This window comes from Bubalus kerabau, chromosome 16 (genome assembly GCF_029407905.1).
Source record: "Bubalus kerabau isolate K-KA32 ecotype Philippines breed swamp buffalo chromosome 16, PCC_UOA_SB_1v2, whole genome shotgun sequence".
NCBI classification, from domain to species: domain Eukaryota; kingdom Metazoa; phylum Chordata; class Mammalia; order Artiodactyla; family Bovidae; genus Bubalus; species Bubalus kerabau.
In genome coordinates, this window is record NC_073639.1 from 72,227,379 (window position 1) to 72,243,977 (window position 16,599).

Genomic DNA, 16,599 nt, shown 5'->3' on the forward strand with positions numbered 1-16,599 from the left:
CTTTCGATCCTGGAGGTGGGGGTGGGGTTGAGAGCCGGGTGCGGGGGCTCCGATCCCAGGAACTGTGGATTGACGCGGGGAGCCGGGAAGGAAGGACAGGAACCTGACTTCTGCATGAGACCAGGAGGCGCGGGGCCTCCAGAGAGGACGCACATCGCCCCGGAGCAGGATGCGGTCTCCACTCCCGCCGAACTTCAGGAACCGGGAGGAGAAATGTCTGCCGCCGAGGGAGGGGCGCGGCGGGGGCGGAGCGCGACAGAAGGGGCGGGGCTAGAGCCTAGGGGCGGAGCGAGGACGAAGGGGCGGGGCAAGACGGTAGGCGATGGGCGGAGCGACAGCAAGGGGAGGCGCGCAGACGGCGGGCGAGGGGGCGGGGGCGAATTCGGGGGCGTGTCCCACCGTCCGGCTCCACCCCCGCCGCAGGCGCGCCCGCCCCGCCTACCCGCTCCCCCGCCCCGCCGGCAGCCGCGGCGGTCGAGCGCGGGGAGGGAGGGGAGAGCGGGTCACGACGTTGCCGGGGCGGGGATAACCCCTCACGTGGAGCAGATGAAAGGGCCGCGGCGCGACGGCCGTGGGAGCCCAGCCGAGCCTGCGACCCACAAAGCCGCCGCCGCCGCCGCGATGGGGCTGTGAGGCGTCCGCCCGCGCTCGGTCCTCCGCCGGCCCGCGACTATGCCCGGCCGCGCCCGCCCTCCGCGCCCTCCCGCTGCAGGACCATGAGGCCGCGCTCGGGCGGGCGCCCAGGGGCCCCGGGCCGCCGCCGCCGCCGCCTCCGCTGCCGGCCCCGCGGCCCCCGCGGCCGCCGCCTGCCGCCGCCGCCGCCGCTGCCGCTGCTGCTCGGGCTGTTGCTCGCGGCCGCGGGGCCCGGCACGGCGCGGGCCAAGGAGACGGCGTTCGTGGAGGTGGTGCTGTTCGAGTCGAGCCCGAGCGGCGACTACACCACCTACACCACCGGCCTCACTGGCCGCTTCTCGCGGGCCGGGGCCACGCTCAGCGCGGAGGGCGAAATCGTGCAGGTAGCTGCCCGCCGCCCGGGCCCCGCGCCGCCGCCGCCACAAGATGGCTCCGGGGGCTGCGCCCGCCGACCCCGCCGCGGGCTGGCGGGCGGGCGGGCGGGCGGGAGGGGCGGTGAGGAGGTCGGCGGCATCCCTCTCAAGCGGGCGGGCGGGACGCGGCCTCCAGGGCGCCGCCGTGGGGGGGCGAGCGCACGTGGGGGCTCGGCCTCCCGTCGGTCCCGGGAGCGGGAGAGGAGACCCCGGGTCCGGGCGCCCACGCTGAGGCAGCCCCCTCAGGCTGTCGGGGCGCTCGCTTTTACCTCAGGTGGAAGTCCCGGGAACTACCTGTTGAATGCCAACTTCGGCGAGACAAGTGATGAAGGATGGGGTGGCTCGTTCCAGGTCGCAGGCTGTGCCCTCACACCCGTGCAGGTTCTTTGAGGGAGCAGCCAGGCTTGTCCGAGGGGCTCCCCCCGGAACCTGCCGCCAGCCTCACCTGGGCGCCCACCCTCCCGCGGGGGCGCTGGACCAGCAGCCGCAGGAGGAGAGGCAGCGGGAGCTGGCGGAGGAGTGGGGATCGCGGGTGCCCCGGAGTGGCCGGAGCAGCAGCCCTCGCTGCGTGCCTCAGATTACAGAGAGAGTGGGAGGGAGGCAGCCTGCCCGCTCCTCGGCCAAGGACTGGTGCAGAGGGCCTGCACCTCGGGAGAAGGGTCGCTCACTGACAGGGCCTCCACCTTGCTCCGAATGAAAGGGGTGTGCATTCCAAAGGAAGCTGGCGGAGTGGGGCGGCGGGGGCGGGGGTGGAGAGCGAGCTTTCAGCAGAACCCCTCTCTGTGGAGGAGGGACTCTGAGCCCAAGCCTCTGCAGATGGTGAACTGGGTAGATGCCTTTCTGCTTCCTTGGCTGTGATTTTATCAACTTAGTAGACAGCCAGCGCACTTACCGCGGTGAATATGCGTGCCTGGGATGGGAGTGATTTGAAATGGTTGGCTCGTCTTTGAACCTTTTGCGGGTGAGGGGATGGCTGCAGGGGCTCCAAGCTTTGAGGCCTTGTGCGCTTTGCTCTTGGATGAGTTATGAATGAAGAGCGGGGGACTGAATGGAATTAACTGCAAGCAGCCTTTCATTTCCCCTCCCCTGGTGCAGACTGAAAACTCTGCAGGGTTAGGGCAGGGGGCAGTGCGGCTTAGCCCTTAGAGGTGTGTCCTTAGGTCCCCATCTCAGACTTCTGCAGGACAGATAGAAGGGGGAAAACACAGGTTGTCTGAGTTCTGTTACTACGCATATGTTAAAAGCGTTTGGACTTTTTAGGGGGATAATGTTATAGTCTTTAATTTATAAGCTTTAGAGACCACGGTCTGCTGAAGATTCCTGCAGCCTTTCTTTCAGTTGCAGCCTTCAAGCACAGTTTGAATCTTAATGCCTGCTCCTGTGACTTCTTGTTTCTCTTTGAGGCTTTCACTGTGGCCTGATGCCTGTAGAAAATGTTTGATTTACAGCTTTCTAAGAGAAAAGATGTTTTAATCATGGCACTTTTTGAAGGAGACTTTTGAAGTTTGCGATTTTTATCTGCAGTGTTTTAACTTGTACTTTCTCCCTGGTAGGTTGTCTGACGAGCTATGCATTATGAGTAGTGCAGTGCTTTGGAGATAATCTTGGGTTCACCATTTAATACAAAATTAGCAGTTTAAACACACCATTTGTAACTATTTTATCCTTGTGAGTGGGGAGATACTGTGTGAATTTGGCAGAAGGAATCTATTCTCTTTTGAAAGTTTTTGAAGTGCTTATCTAACTCCTTTGTAGTCCATTAGCCTTGCCAAAAAAAAGTCAACAACTGCTAAGTAAAGAAAAATGACTTAAATGGTATTTAATAAGTTTACCTGTTAAGCAATCACTAATAAGTGTCCTAATTCCCTTATAACTGCAGTAACACTGGTGAGTTTGTCTGAGCTGTCTGAGTAGTCCTTTCTTAGTGTTCTCTACATCTTTGATAACTTTATTGTGAGGCCTGCTTGCTGAACCTGTGTGCACAGAAGGAGCTCGGCGTGGCTCCCAGGGCTGTGTGTACAGAGGCTGGCATGCTTTCATTAGTTCTTGGAATACTCCTGTGTGGAGGAACTCGCGTGGCCCCTGTCAGCCCCCAAGAAAGTTTTTGTAAGGGAAGCTGATGTTTTAGGACTGCCGAGAGAGAGAATGTCACATCTTGCGTGAGAAATGAGAATGTAGAAGAAACAACTTGGTTGTTTCTTCAGCTTCAGATTAATCCGATTTTCTAAGTGCCCTTGTTGAACTTTTCAAGCCTCCTTCTATTTACTATCTTTAAAAAAAAAAAAACTTGCATAATTTGCTATTTAATATTTTATGGTCTTCAGAACGGAGTTTATTTTCCTTTAACTAACCCTAAATCATAGCACTTACAGCACTAGCTTGGTTGCCGTGGGATCTGCAGCACGTGGGATCTGTAGCACGTGGGATCTGCAGCACGTGGGATCTGTAGCACGTGGGATCTGTAGCACGTGGGATCTGTAGCACGGCTTTCATGCTTAGGGGAGAAAAGAACCTGTCTGAGAGACTCTTTCCTTTAAGAATTCTAAGATAGGAAATTGGTTTGTATCACTGATTTTTTTTCCCCCCTCTGTATTGTATGCAATGAAAGTATGTGTCTATGTCTGTTTATAGAGTAGATACCTTATCACAGTCTGGTTTGCCCAGATACCTCTAATTAGAATACCTGTTCATTCATCTGCATGGGTTGGGGTAGGAGGAGGCCTGGTAAAGAAGGGTGTGTGTGTGTGTGAAAGAGAGAGGAGAGTGAGAAAGACAGAGAGAGAGGGAAATTCAAATCTTGAGATTAGTCACTAAGAGTGTTGATTCTCTCCTTGTGCATTTTAGGCTTAAATAACTTTCCCAAGGTCATCACTGTGCTCTGAAAGAAGAGAGATCCTTTTTCTTTTTTTTTTTTGACATCTTCGTCTGTGAAAGTTGTGGAAACAATATGTGGCTATGAAGTGCTGTTCACTACTTTAGTATTTTATTTATTCATGCAGGATTACAGCCCGTCTGTAAGTGTCAAGCATACAGTGTGAACGCTGGAGGAAGTAATTACACTTCTCCTTTAGTTCTGAAGTGTGGAACTTTAAAGGGTTCTTAGATGTATTGATACATATTTCATCTTTGAACCAATTTGTTGCTATTAATGAGATCATTATCTGAAACTTTCAGACTTTGGCTGTTCAGCTCACATGGTTAGTGATGTTAAATAAAGACCCAATTAAACACTGGCTAGTGGTATGTGAATTGGTTAAGCAAACAAAGAAAATTTGCATAGCTAGAGGTGAAAGATTGTTTTAAATGGAAATATATTTTTCCCCCCCTTGAAGTCAAATATTTAGAAACGCTTGAGAAATTCATTTGTAGGAGAAATCTGAATGGTAGGTTTTGTGTAACTTTAAAATCGGCCTCTGGATCCTGGATTAAGTGTTGAATGGTCTTAAAAACAGAGCTTGCTGAGAACATTTAAGAACTAAGCCAGTGCCTTTAGCCACGAGGGCTGGGAGGAGAGCTGAGTGGTGGGTCAGAAAGGCTTGAGTGAGGTCCTTAAATAGCCAATGTTAACTAAGGGTATCAGAGAGAATAATTTTAGGAAACTAATTCCTCTGCCTTGTCTCCCTGTCAGTGTGTTTCTGCAGTTTAGCATTTGATCAAACACTTTCTTTTCATCTCCATTTTAAGTTAACAGGCCTGCCTCTCTAAAAATTGACTTGACCTAATAGAACAATTGCGTGCTGACAGCTGACCTGGATTTACACAAAAAGGGATTGCTGACTGTCTTGTCAGAAGGGCCTTCATAGGTTAAAACCAAGCATTTGATTTAGGGGAAGACATCAGGGCTGTGTTTTGTGACCTCGTGAATTCTTTAGGAGCTCTTACTTTCTATCTCGTTCCCTGAGATGCCATGGGAGTTACTAATACAGCTCTGAATGGAGATGAAGATGGGAGTGAGGATAAGTGTGCAGCCTGTGAACTAGAGAGGGTGATGCTGGCTTCTCTTTAGGAGCATTTCTTTTGTATAGGGCACTATGCCAAGCTCGTCATGTGTTTGCTCATCTATGTCTTTAACATGGAATCAACAACTGTTGTTGACCCATTTGACAGATGAGGAAACTGAGGCTGAGAAAGGCTATTTGACTTCTGCAACCTCACATTGGTAGCAAATGATAAAACTTGGGTTGAAACCCAGGTCTGTCTGGCTCCTTTGTTCCTATTACCGTTAAATAAATAGGAGTTGGCTGGTTAGGTCCTGACGTTTGTTCAAGTCTAATTTTTCATAGTCTAGAATAGGGGTTCTTAACCTGAGGGTCACAGACTTCCATAGATGGCCTGTGAACCCCTGAAATTATGCATACAATCCCGTGTATGTGCACTTTTATTTTCCTGAGAAGATGTGTAATTTTTCCCCAAGGTGGGTTCTCTGATGCCCCTCCTCTCTAAGAGGAAAAAGAGAAGCAGTTCTCCAGTTCTCCAGTACTCGTTGTCAAGCCATCCATCCCTGGGGATTTGAAGGCAGTGACGTGCGGCTCAGGCTAGCAGGAGTCTTTGAGAAGTCTGCAGGTTTGTGTGTCTCTGTCGAGCGTGTTCACTTGATGGATTTCTACTCAAGCCCTGTTCTGTACCGCATACTGTATTGCTTTTCCTTTAGATCTGTGTGAATAAATGATAATTGCTCCTGACTGGGTCTCCACACACAGTGGAGCCCTTAGTTCTGAAGGCATCCTTTATCTCTAATGGATTAATTTCTCTCCAGTTCACCTATCTGTAGTAGTGAAATGCATTATCCTTGGGAGAAATGGAAAGACAGTCACTCCAAGAATTTTCTGCATTTAGTATCGAATCACTGTGTTGTATACCTGGAACTAACATAATGTTTTTGGTCAATTATACTTCAATTAAAAAAAGAATTTTCTGCGTTTAGATGGTGAAAGGCAGGAAGATGAGGCTCTGAATGCAGAGTGTGGGAGCGTGGACTGCAGGTGTGCGTCTTTTCAGTGTTCACTGGGAAATGAAATGGAGCATCCGTCGATGTTGAGATGCCTTGAGAGCAACCCCTCACTGCTTGCTTCTCCGTGGACCTGGGCACAGGCCTGTTTGTTTCTGTTCATCCCTGGTCCCCAGTGCCTGCTGCTTATCAGACACTCAGTATTCAGTGAATGAATGATGGATTCAGGGTGGACACCAGGCGGGCAGTGGATCTTATGAGAATTGATGAGAACCACTTCGTATGCTTTGCTGATACATTCTGGGCTCAGCTTTCCTTTCGGTGGTTGTTTACAGAAGCTTGCTTGATTAGATGGGAGGATGGTCCCGGTTGGAAGCACTGCTGTTGTCGCCCGGGCTGTGTGACAGTGACACACGTGTGTGCGTGTGTGCTCAGGGGTCGGGTATCTGGCGTCATGAGGGTCTGAAGACATTCTCTTCATGATAAAACCCTGATATTGAGAGAGGCCTCATGTGGACAGCTGTTAGGGATGGACAGACACATGAAGAACCGTTCATGGCCAGGCCCCAGTGTCCCTGGGCATAACTGTAAAAGTTTGGTATTCAGGATTATCATTACCCTGAATATTATGTCATATGAAAACTTTGCTTTTTGATGGCATCGCACAAGTCTGGAGAATGCGGATTCGCAGTTCACAACAAAAAGGACATTTAAATCCATTTCAATAATCTGAAGACCCAGACTCAGCCCTTTAATGTGTTAGTTGAGGAAGGAGGCTGAGGTCCAGAGAAGTGAAGGGGGTTGATCCATAGAAGTGAGTGAGGTTGAGATAACCCTGGAGAACTGTCTGGGTCTCCCAGCTCCCGGGTTTGGGCCTTTCTGTCGTCCTCAGCTGGACCTTGGCCGAGTGTGCCAGGGAGAGCCCACTTGGAAGCGAGCTTAGTGATCAGGTGTCTGACTGGGGAAAGCCAGGTCTCGTAAAGCTGCACCCCGCGTGTAAGTGGCTGCTTTTCTCCTTTAATTTAGAGTTTTCACTCAGTCTTCCTCTGTCAGAGCTCTTAAAAATAGGTGGTCGTGATCCCGTGTTTCCTGCACACCAGGCACTGGGTACAGCACCTGAACTTAGACTCAGTGGACGAGGGAAATGGGATGGCCCAGGTGTTCAGATGAGGAAACTAAGCCCAGAGAGCTAAGGTCACGCATGGAAGATGCTGAGCAGGTCAGTTGCAGGGCTCAGATTAAAACCCAGCTCTGTGTGATTCCCAGCCATTTCTGTTTTCACAAGCCTGCTTCACTTGGCACTTTCTTCTGCTTGGGATGAGATTATGGCAACTGATGGTGGAATTTAGAGTCAGTATAAACCCAGAGTGATGGACCAAGAGAGGAGCCGGTAACTTCAAGTGAGAAAACCCTCTGCCCTTAGAGACTTTTCTCCTTCCTTCCTTCCTTCCCTTTTTCGCATCCTTTTTTCAGTCACACAGTCTCATTCTACCTTGTTTTTTTCATGAAGAGCTGACCCGCCAAGGTTGGGAAGAGGGACCAGTGACTTGAAGTGCACCGCTGTCGCTCGATGGCATGTCCGTTGTTTTCTGGCTTCGGGGAAGTTGGAATGGCCGTGGCACTCTGGCATTTAAAGAGATCTCTGAAGTGAGACACACCTCCTTCCTGTAGCTGGCTTTTCAGAGCCCTTTCACAGCCTGTGTGGCTTTCCCCAAAGAGGCCCCGTCCCGTGTTCATTGCTTTTCTTCCTTTATTTACACAGTCTGCGCGTTCCCCTGTGATCTGAAATTTGATTTCAGAGATGGTCAGAACCTGAAGCTGTGGCTTCCCTCCGCTCATCCCGTCCTCCTGGCGGTTAAGACCTCCCGTGGGTCTGCATTCCTGCAGTGGGCCGGCGTTCACCGCTGCTTTCTGTGCCCCCAACCCTGGGCGGGGCGAGGCAGCAGGTGGGCACAAGGGAGGCGTGGGCCCTGCCCGCAGGCGGCAGAGTGGAGGGGGCGAGCGGCGTGCTGACCACAGGCCCTCTCCGGGGGGACACAGCTGTGCGAAACCGGGGGTGCACCTGGCCCAGGGGTGACAAGTGGGCCTGGGCAGCCCATTCTGAAGAGGCACGTCTGCGTAATGACACAGTACGTGGATTTGTGCCTTTTGGCCTTTTCCTGCTCATTTTTTTGTTTGTTTTGTTTTTACCTACCTTTGAGGTTAAAAGCTGATAACCCCTCTGCAGAGAGGTGCCTTTATACCTGCCAAACAGGATGGGGAGGCCGTAAAGAGTAGAGGGTCTTGGTTCCATCTGCCGCTTGAATGAGATGTTTGAAATTCTGACTTTGAGCACTCTGTTGACTCACTATAGTGTGAAGACAATGAGGTCAGCCGGCCTGTTGTGGTTCAAGGGAGAGCGTTTTATTTTTATTACCCTTCAGATGTGTGCTAAGACTTGACATTAACCCCGTTCTCGCCCCAGCAGCCAGTGTGATATGGTTGTTTAGAAATTCAGTGTGTAGAGTCAATTTGGTGAAGACAGACTCTGATGGTTCTAGAAGTTTCACAGGGAACTGTATGTTGGAATGGGAGCTTCTGGTCTCCTGGTACAGAAGCTGCTGCGTTTTTAAAATAAGAGAGTTCAGAGTGGTGCTCAGTCAGGTGCATGAACCCTTCAGTGCTGTAAGAGTTTAAACTTGATTTTTTCTTTTCACTTAAACTGAGTGCGCTAACTTGTCAGCAGACGTTTCTTGAGTTCCTGCTGTGGATACAGCCTAGAGAAGAAGCAGCCTTGTACACCCACCGCACAGTTTGTGGTTTGCAGGTATCATGTTCATGGTCTCTCCCATGCACAGTGGGCCGTTGAATTATCTGCACTTCACAGAGGAAACCGGGGCAGAGGGTGTAAGTAAGCTTCTCAGGGCCACAGAGCTGGGATCGAGCTTGGGTCACTTGAAGACAAACCTCGAGACCCGCTTGCTTGAGGACCTGGGTGTACTTAGATACAGTTTGGGCAAAAAGGCTAGGATAGATTCATTTTACATTACCTCTCGTCAGGGCCAACATTTCCCTTTAAAAAACCAGATCATCTGTAATTATTCTTTAATTATAAAAATCATACATGTTTATTGTCGAATACTTGGAAAATAAAAGTATGAAAAAGAAAATCAGTCCCACTGCCTCCACGTAACCTCTGTTAACCTTTTGTGATTTGGGATAGCTTTCCTTTCCTTTTTTTTTTTTCCTATGCACTTAGATTTTTAAGAAAATTGGAAAAAACACTATATAGTGTTAATGACCCTTTGTGTACCTTAAGTATTTCCCTCTTACTAATAAATATTCCAAAACACTTTTAGTGTCTTGTTTTCCGTTATTGTAAGTGCTGCTGTGGGGAGGTTTTTTTCTCTATCCCTTGACTCCCTTCGCAGACTCAGGTTCTAGGATCGGGAGAGGTATAAATACTTCCCCTGGTCCTGTCGTGTGTGGTCAGTCCCCCCTGCAAAAGAGCAGGGCTGGTTTATGTTCCCCAGCCAGGCTGGCCTTCGTGTTTCCACGCACCCCTGCTCACAATGGGTAGTTTCTTAAAAAACAAAACAAACATACCCATTGAGGGCAGGAGGAGAAGGGGACCACAGAGGATGGGATGGTTGGATGGCATCACTGACTCAGTGGACATGAGTTTGAGCAAGCTCCGGGAGATTGTGAAGGACAGGGAAGCCTGGCGTGCTGCAGTCCATGGGGTCGCAAAGAGTCGGACATGACTGAGTGACTGAACAGCACCCCATTGAAAAACAGCTTCACAAGAGTGAAAGCCTGTGTATTCCTGTGTGTGTGTGTGTGTGTTGCTCAGTCATGTCCGACTCTTTGCGACCCCATGGACTGTAGCCCACCAGGCTCCTCTGTCCTTGGGATTCTCCAGGCAAGAATACTGGAGTGGGTTGCCTTTTACTTCTCCAGGGGATCTTCCCCATGCAGGAATCGAACCCAGGTCTCCTGCATTACAGGCAGATTCTTTACCACCTGAGCCCCAGGGAAGCCCTGTGTATCCCTGTCACTTAGTGAGTGGTGAAATACTGGCTTTCCCCCTCTGCCATGGGGATCTGAGACGCGACTGTCAGCATCAAAGGGAAGGTGCCTGGCGTGGTATCTGGGTCCTTCCCCGGCGGGTGTGTCTGAGCCCGATCCGGGAGCAGGCGCCCTAGGGCTCTGGGTAGGGACGCAGCGTCTGGCCGGGCAGATGGCCACGCTCCTCAGGGAAGGGACTGCCTCGTGGCGGGCACTCCCGGTGGCAGCGGATGGCGGCCCAGGAGGGCGCTGCTGCCTGGGGTGTTCTGTGCACCTCTCTCCCTGTGCCCTCATTCGGGGCAGCGCTGCTGTCAGCGTGTGGAAGCCAGGGGTGCCTTAGAGCCGAGCTGCAGGCTGTCAGGGCGCCCCTGAACAGCAGGCCCACGGGCAGAAGACAGCATCCTGCTCTTTCGTTTGATCCCTGTTAAAAATCTAGAAGTTTTACATAAAAATCTGGAGCTTTGGCTCTTCTCGAAACACGAAAAGATCTGGCAGTGTCGGGTCCGCATTCCCACGTGGCGACAGCCTGCTCCAGTGAGACGGCAGCTGCCCTCTTCAGATGGGGCGCAGGCCCCTGTTTACAAGCTTCCCCTGCATTGCGGCGGGTTGCCGCACTCACGGGTAACGATCCCGCGCCTACCAGCTCCCGGGGCCCCCGTGGGCAGTGGTGTTTGCCATCCTTTCTCTCGCTGCAAGTTCTGGAGCCTAAAGCTTTTAAGTTGCGCTTGGCAAGTCTCTGTTGTCTTTCCCCTGCCATCTGTGTGTCAGACGGCCGGGCCGTTAGTGACTTCATGACACTTCACTGCACCCTGTGAGCCTCAAGTTCTACTGGGGAGGGCCGCAGTGGCCCTGGCGTGACCAGAGCGTTATTGTGTGTTGCTGCTGTTTTTGGCTGCCCCACGTGGCATGAGGGCTCTTAGTTTCCTGACCAGGGGTTGAACCTGCACCCCCTGCAGTAGAGCACAGAGTCTTAGCCACTGGACCACAAGGGAGGCCCCCCCCCCCCCTCCCAACCAGAGTGTTCTTCTTGGTTGACAGGGTTCTTCTGTTCCCTGGAGCCATTTGGTGCACACCTTCATCACCATCTTTGTCCCTTCTCTCTTTCTGCTCCTTGGTTTTTTTTTTGACTATGAGAGCTCCTGTTTGAACCAGAGGGCACCCTGGAATGCCATGGCCCCGATCTCCTTTTACAGCGAGGGTGCTATGGGCAAGAGCCTCGAGCCTTTGGTGGCCCGAGGAGCTGGGGTTAGAACTCGGGTCTCATTGGTCCAGGTGCTGGTCTCCCTGGAGCAGCATCCTTCTGTGATGCTCGGGTTCCAGCAAATTTTCCACGCGCTTTTAGGGCACCCCCCCCCCCCCGAACTTTCACCCGTATTCCTGGTTTCGTCCTCCCAGCTCAGAGTGCCTTCCCTGGATTCTGCCCAGAGGGCCATCTGCCATTCAGGTTGTCCCAGCTGCCAAGGCTTGTCCCACACTTGACGTCGAAGGCGTTTCTTTGTACCTAATTTTACTTACGCGCCTTCGACATTTGTGTGTTCAGCACCTTTATGCGATTTTTGGAACCACCACTGGGTACCCGGAGGCTTGGCATCATTTCAGAAAGTGCCTCAGTCTTGGAGTAGGTGGTAGGCAGGCGGCTAATGGCATGTAAAGAATGTTGCAGGCGTGACTTGCAAAGCCGTTTGCAAAATGTAAATCGAGGTATCTTGTGGCCAAGTCAGAGGAAACAGTGCCCTTGCTCCCTCCCTGCTGACCTTGCCCCTTTGCGTCATCAGATGCCGCCTCAGCATTTCCCTGTGTCGGTCTGCCTCCCCCGAGCAGCTCTTCCCCTCCGCTTCATCTTTCCCAAGTAACCGCTGATCTTGTCATTCCCTCCATCAGAGTCTTTCCCGTTGTTTGCTGAGCGCAGAGCCGGCCTGGGACGCGGGCCTGTGTCCTGGGTGTTCCTGCTTTTATTTCCCGAATGGGTCCTGGGCTTCCCTCGCTCTGAGACCTTCCGCAGGGGTGCATTTCTGCGGCTCGCACCTTCCCGACCCCCACCTTTGCCCCCTACTCCACTTTCCCTTCTCCCCAGAGCTTTCACCTGTGGTTAGACTTCCAGCCATTCCCATCAGGCATTCCCAAATTCTGCTGGTGGGTTCCTCCTACCCAAGCACTCCCTTTTTCACTTCCCAGCTGATCTTCCATACCTTACTATTTCTTTTTCCCACAAAGTCACTGCTCCCAGCAGAGAAGGCTTGTGACTTCCTCATCCCCCTTGTTGCCCTGCAGTAAAGCTCTTAAATATGTACTGAACTAAATTCTTCTAGATCATGATACTTAGGGATATGGTAGAGGTGGAGATGTTAGTGGAGCACCCCCCCAAAAAAAATAAATAAATAAAAGACTTGGCTTTTTGAGGGAGAGCTTTCTGTGATTGGAGAAACCGATCACAAGACGTGGGTGTGTCCTAGGGCTATTCCAAATAGTTGGGGTGGACCAGACTCTCAAAGTAATTTCCCCTCGCTTCTGTTCTCTGGGCCTGGAAAAAGGACGTGGGATAAGGCCATAGCACCATCTAACTCCTTCCCGGCTGGCGAGGCTGCCTGGGTGCAGTGTTCCGAGCATGCTGGACAAGAGACATCTCAGCCTAGACTTTTAGGGAGTATGTTTCTTTTAAAAAATGTGCCATATTTTGGTTTCACTTAGAAAGCTGGTGTTTGGGGAAATGGTAAGAATTATCTGCAGCCCCCGAAGGACCCATTCTTACGTTTGCACTGAGCTGTTTTGTCAATTCCCTGCTCCCCGCACACCGCCCCACCTCTGGCCTTTGAAGTTCTGGCTGAGGCTGTGTTTAGATGCTGGATGGAAAGCAGTTTCATTTCACTTTTCAAAATTTATTTGTTAATTTTTGGTTGCATTGTGTCTTTGTTGCTGTACACAGGCTTCTCCAGTTGGGGCGAGTGGGGGCTACTCTCTAGCTGTGGTGTGCACACTTCTCATTGCTGTGGCTTCTTTTCTTAAAAAATACTTTCTTTATTGATTCACTTTGGCTGTGCTGGGTCTCATTGCTGCATGGGCTTTTCCCTAGTTGTGGGGAGTGGGGGCCCCTCTCCAGTTTCGGTGTTGGGCTTCTCCTTGGGGCGGCCTCTCTTGCTGTGGAGCACAGACCCTAGAGCACGTGGGGCTTGCAGCTCCCGGGCTCTAGAGCACAGACTCAGTAGCCGTGGCCCATGGGCTCAGCTGCTCTGAGGCATGTGGGATCTTTCCGAACCAGGGCTCGAACCTGTGTCTCTTGCATTGGCAGGCAGACTCTTTACCACTGAGCCACCAGGGAAGCCCCTGCTCTGGCTTCTCTTGTTGTGGAGCCTGGGCTCTAGAATGCAGGCTCAGTAGTGGCGGCCCACAGGCTTAGTTGCTCCTTGGCACGTGGAATCTTCCCAGACCAGGGATCGAACCCATGGCCCCTACATTGGCAGGTGGACTTATATCCACTGTCCCAGCAGGGAAGTCCGGGAAGCAGTTTTAAAGGACGGCAGTAGTACTCCAAAGAAACCAGCAGGGCCTGCTTCCCTGGCGGTCCACTGGCTGACCCCATGCTCCCGATGCGGGGCCCGGGTTCCACCCCTGGTCAGGGAGCTGGATCCCACGTGCTGCCACGATGAAGATCAAAGATTGTGAGCACCACAGCCAAGACCCAGCACAGCCAAATAATAGAAGCACAAAATAGATGTCAAAGAGGCCAGCAGACTATGAGTGGAAGGAATTCAGAGTTTCGGTTTAAAGAACATGATTTTCTAGTCTTTAAGCGGCCCACCATACACATTTGGGAATTATTAAGTTATTGCTTTGTTGTGTACATGTTGGCATGTTGAGGTTTTTCGGTTATTTATTGTTTTTTTGTGAAATAGTGGCTATTATATGGGTGCTGGGACCTTCAGAAATAGTTCAGAGTCGGTGGGCTGCCGTCTATGGGGTTGCACAGAGTTGGACACGACGGAAGTGACTTAGCATAGCATATCTGTGATATGTTATATTTCACTTGTACTGGAGGCTAGTCACGCCTTTTCACGGCATGTCCACTCCAGAAATGTTCCGAGGCCCCTCAGGCAAGCGTCAGCCTCACCCAGGGAGTTAAGTGAGCAGCCAGCGTGTAGTTCTGAAGCTTTGGTGTTACTGGGTTTAAATCTCTAGGACGCACACGAACTGCTTGGCATTAAATGCGCCGTCTGGGTGATTCAGGTTCCAGTGGCAGTGGTAATTTTTGCATTTCCTGACTCTTGTGTTTAAATTTGCAGTCTCAACATTGCATCACCATAGGTTTTCACATTTAATGAATATTTATGTGGAGCCGAGTTCTATACGAATGTGGCGGTTTCTGACTTGATTATAGCTCGCTGCGTGCTGTGGCCAGGAGTGCCCTACAGACAACAGAGCTGGCACACGCCTCAGCACGCCAGGCCCTGGCGGATGTGGTTAGGGACCACAGTGACTGGTGCTCTGGTTGCCATGCCAACCTTGTTTTTGGAAGGGGGAGGCTCTGAAACAGCAATGGGATGGGGGGTAAGAATAGTTTCGAATATTCCAAGTGGAATGATTCCCTGTTATGTGCTCCTACGAGAAGATGTAGGAAACCCTAGAATTCTTACTGCATGCTCAGGTAACAGTAGTTAATTTTCTTAATTATGCAAGGCTGTTTTAATTGCCCCCTTGCAAACTTGTCAAAGTTCAGGTATGAGTGTCTTCCCTCCTTGTATATGTGTGCACGCACATGTGTATTTGTATGCTCAGTTGTGTCCAACTCTTTGCAACTCCATGGACTGTAGCCTACCAGGCTCCTCTGCCCATGGGATTCTCCAGGCAAGAATACTGGAGTGGGTTGCCATTTCCTTCTCTAGGGGATCTTCTCGACCCAGGGATCGAACCCGTTTCTCCTGCCATGGCAGGCAGATTCTTTACCGTCTGAGCCACCTGGGAAGCCCGTCTACCCTACTTGCTGCAGGGTAAATAGGGAGTCTTCAGTCTCTAAAAATTTACAGATCCCTCCCTCCCACGTCCTGCCAACATCCCTTGCCCTCTGGTATCTCTGATCCAATGGGGGTGATGGGGGGAGGGAAAGGGAAAGAACATGAGGCGGGATGGATAAGGGACTCCCCCTCCCCGAGCTCCTCATCCTCATTCCTCCCTGCTCCCCATTACAGGAAGGCTTATCCTCTCCCCTCTCTGATCCTGTATATTCAGCAGAGACCATGGTGGCAGGTGCCACCCCCCTGCCCAGAAGTGGGATCTCAGGATGTCCAGCTCTCAAGGTTGGGTGTTCAGAGCTGGGACAGGGAGAGGAGCGGTCTCTGCCACCCAGCCCTGGGATGCTGTCTGCCCCTTTGCAAATGACGTCCCACGGAATTGATTCTGTGGCGCTTGGTGTTGTGCAGTGAAACATCCGGAAGGGGCTTGATCAGGCCCGGTAAGCTCGATGGGAGGTCCCAATGGTAGAATGGGATGGGACGCCAGGGCACCGTCCTCGGAACGAGCGCCCCTCTGCAGGGGGAGACCCGAGTCCCTGGAGGCCGGGCTGGGGCAGTGTCAACAGCTCAGGTGGCCTCGTGGTTAGAGGGCCCGTCCCCGCCCCTCTGAATGGAGACTTACTGCTGCAGAAGGGGATGTGACCACACGTGTCGTCGCCCGGTGACTCAGGGTCGGCTGTATGGCTCTCCAGGGGACTGCTCTTGTCTTAGGGCAGGGCTGGGGGCTCGACCTTTTGACATTTACCCACTCTGACTCACAGTGTCCCTTTGTATGAATGAGGGAAAGTTGCCCCTTCCTCAAGATACCTGGCGTCTCTTTGCCCTAACGTGGATCCAATAGCGCCCCCTGGAGTTGTGCAGTCGTGAGGCACCTGTCTGTAAATTCGCTCCCTCCTCCCCAACAAGGCTTCTCTCTCAGCAAATGCGATTTGCGCCCGCCTGCCTTCTGTAGTCCATTCCTAGAAAACCAGGGAGCCATGTTTGTCAGAATTGAGTGTAAAGTTAGGAAACAAGATCCCAAGGTGAGTCAGGAGTTTAGTACAGGGATTTTTAACCTCTGCTTGTCTGCTATTTTGCTTTGGGCTTCCTGGAGTGGGGTCCTCAGGCCTTGGGTGTGTTCCAGTTAAACAGAGAGGCCTTCCGTGGAGCAGAAATGGCACCCCATTTTATGGGAGAAGATACACATGCCTTCCTAGGAACCAACTTAAAAATTACCTTTCGGCCTATCTCCTGATTTGGGTGTGAGTTCTCTTCGGTTCTGTGTTATAACCTTGAGCCAGCCGTATTTCAGGAGTTGGGACGGCCAGGTCTTGAGGCATTGGTGTGACTATTAGCCTTAGTCAGCACCTTTGCTACGCAGGACTTATCGGCTTCCTTAAACTGTATGCAAATGTTGGTGGTTCTGGATTTCCTTTGCTGATGTGAGAGGCAGCAGAGCAGACTGCCTAGGCTTGGACCCGACCCTGCCAGTTACCTGCTGTAGAAAGGTGACCATGCCTCTCTGGGTCTCAGTTTCCTCACCTGTAAAATGGAGTTGAGTTACAACATGCACTAA

The 16,599-nt window shown here is 51.9% G+C and overlaps 1 protein-coding gene across 1 annotated transcript in view; it reads left to right on the forward strand.

Moving 5' to 3' along the window:
* The first annotated feature begins 496 nt into the window (after positions 1-496).
* The window catches only part of ZNRF3 (zinc and ring finger 3), a 146,395-nt gene continuing 130,292 nt past the window's right edge, over positions 497-16,599 (forward strand). The window contains exon 1 of the mRNA XM_055549399.1: positions 497-1,016. Coding sequence (XP_055405374.1) covers positions 717-1,016 — 300 coding nt within the window. The 5' untranslated portion in view covers positions 497-716. The remainder of the gene's footprint in view (positions 1,017-16,599) is intronic.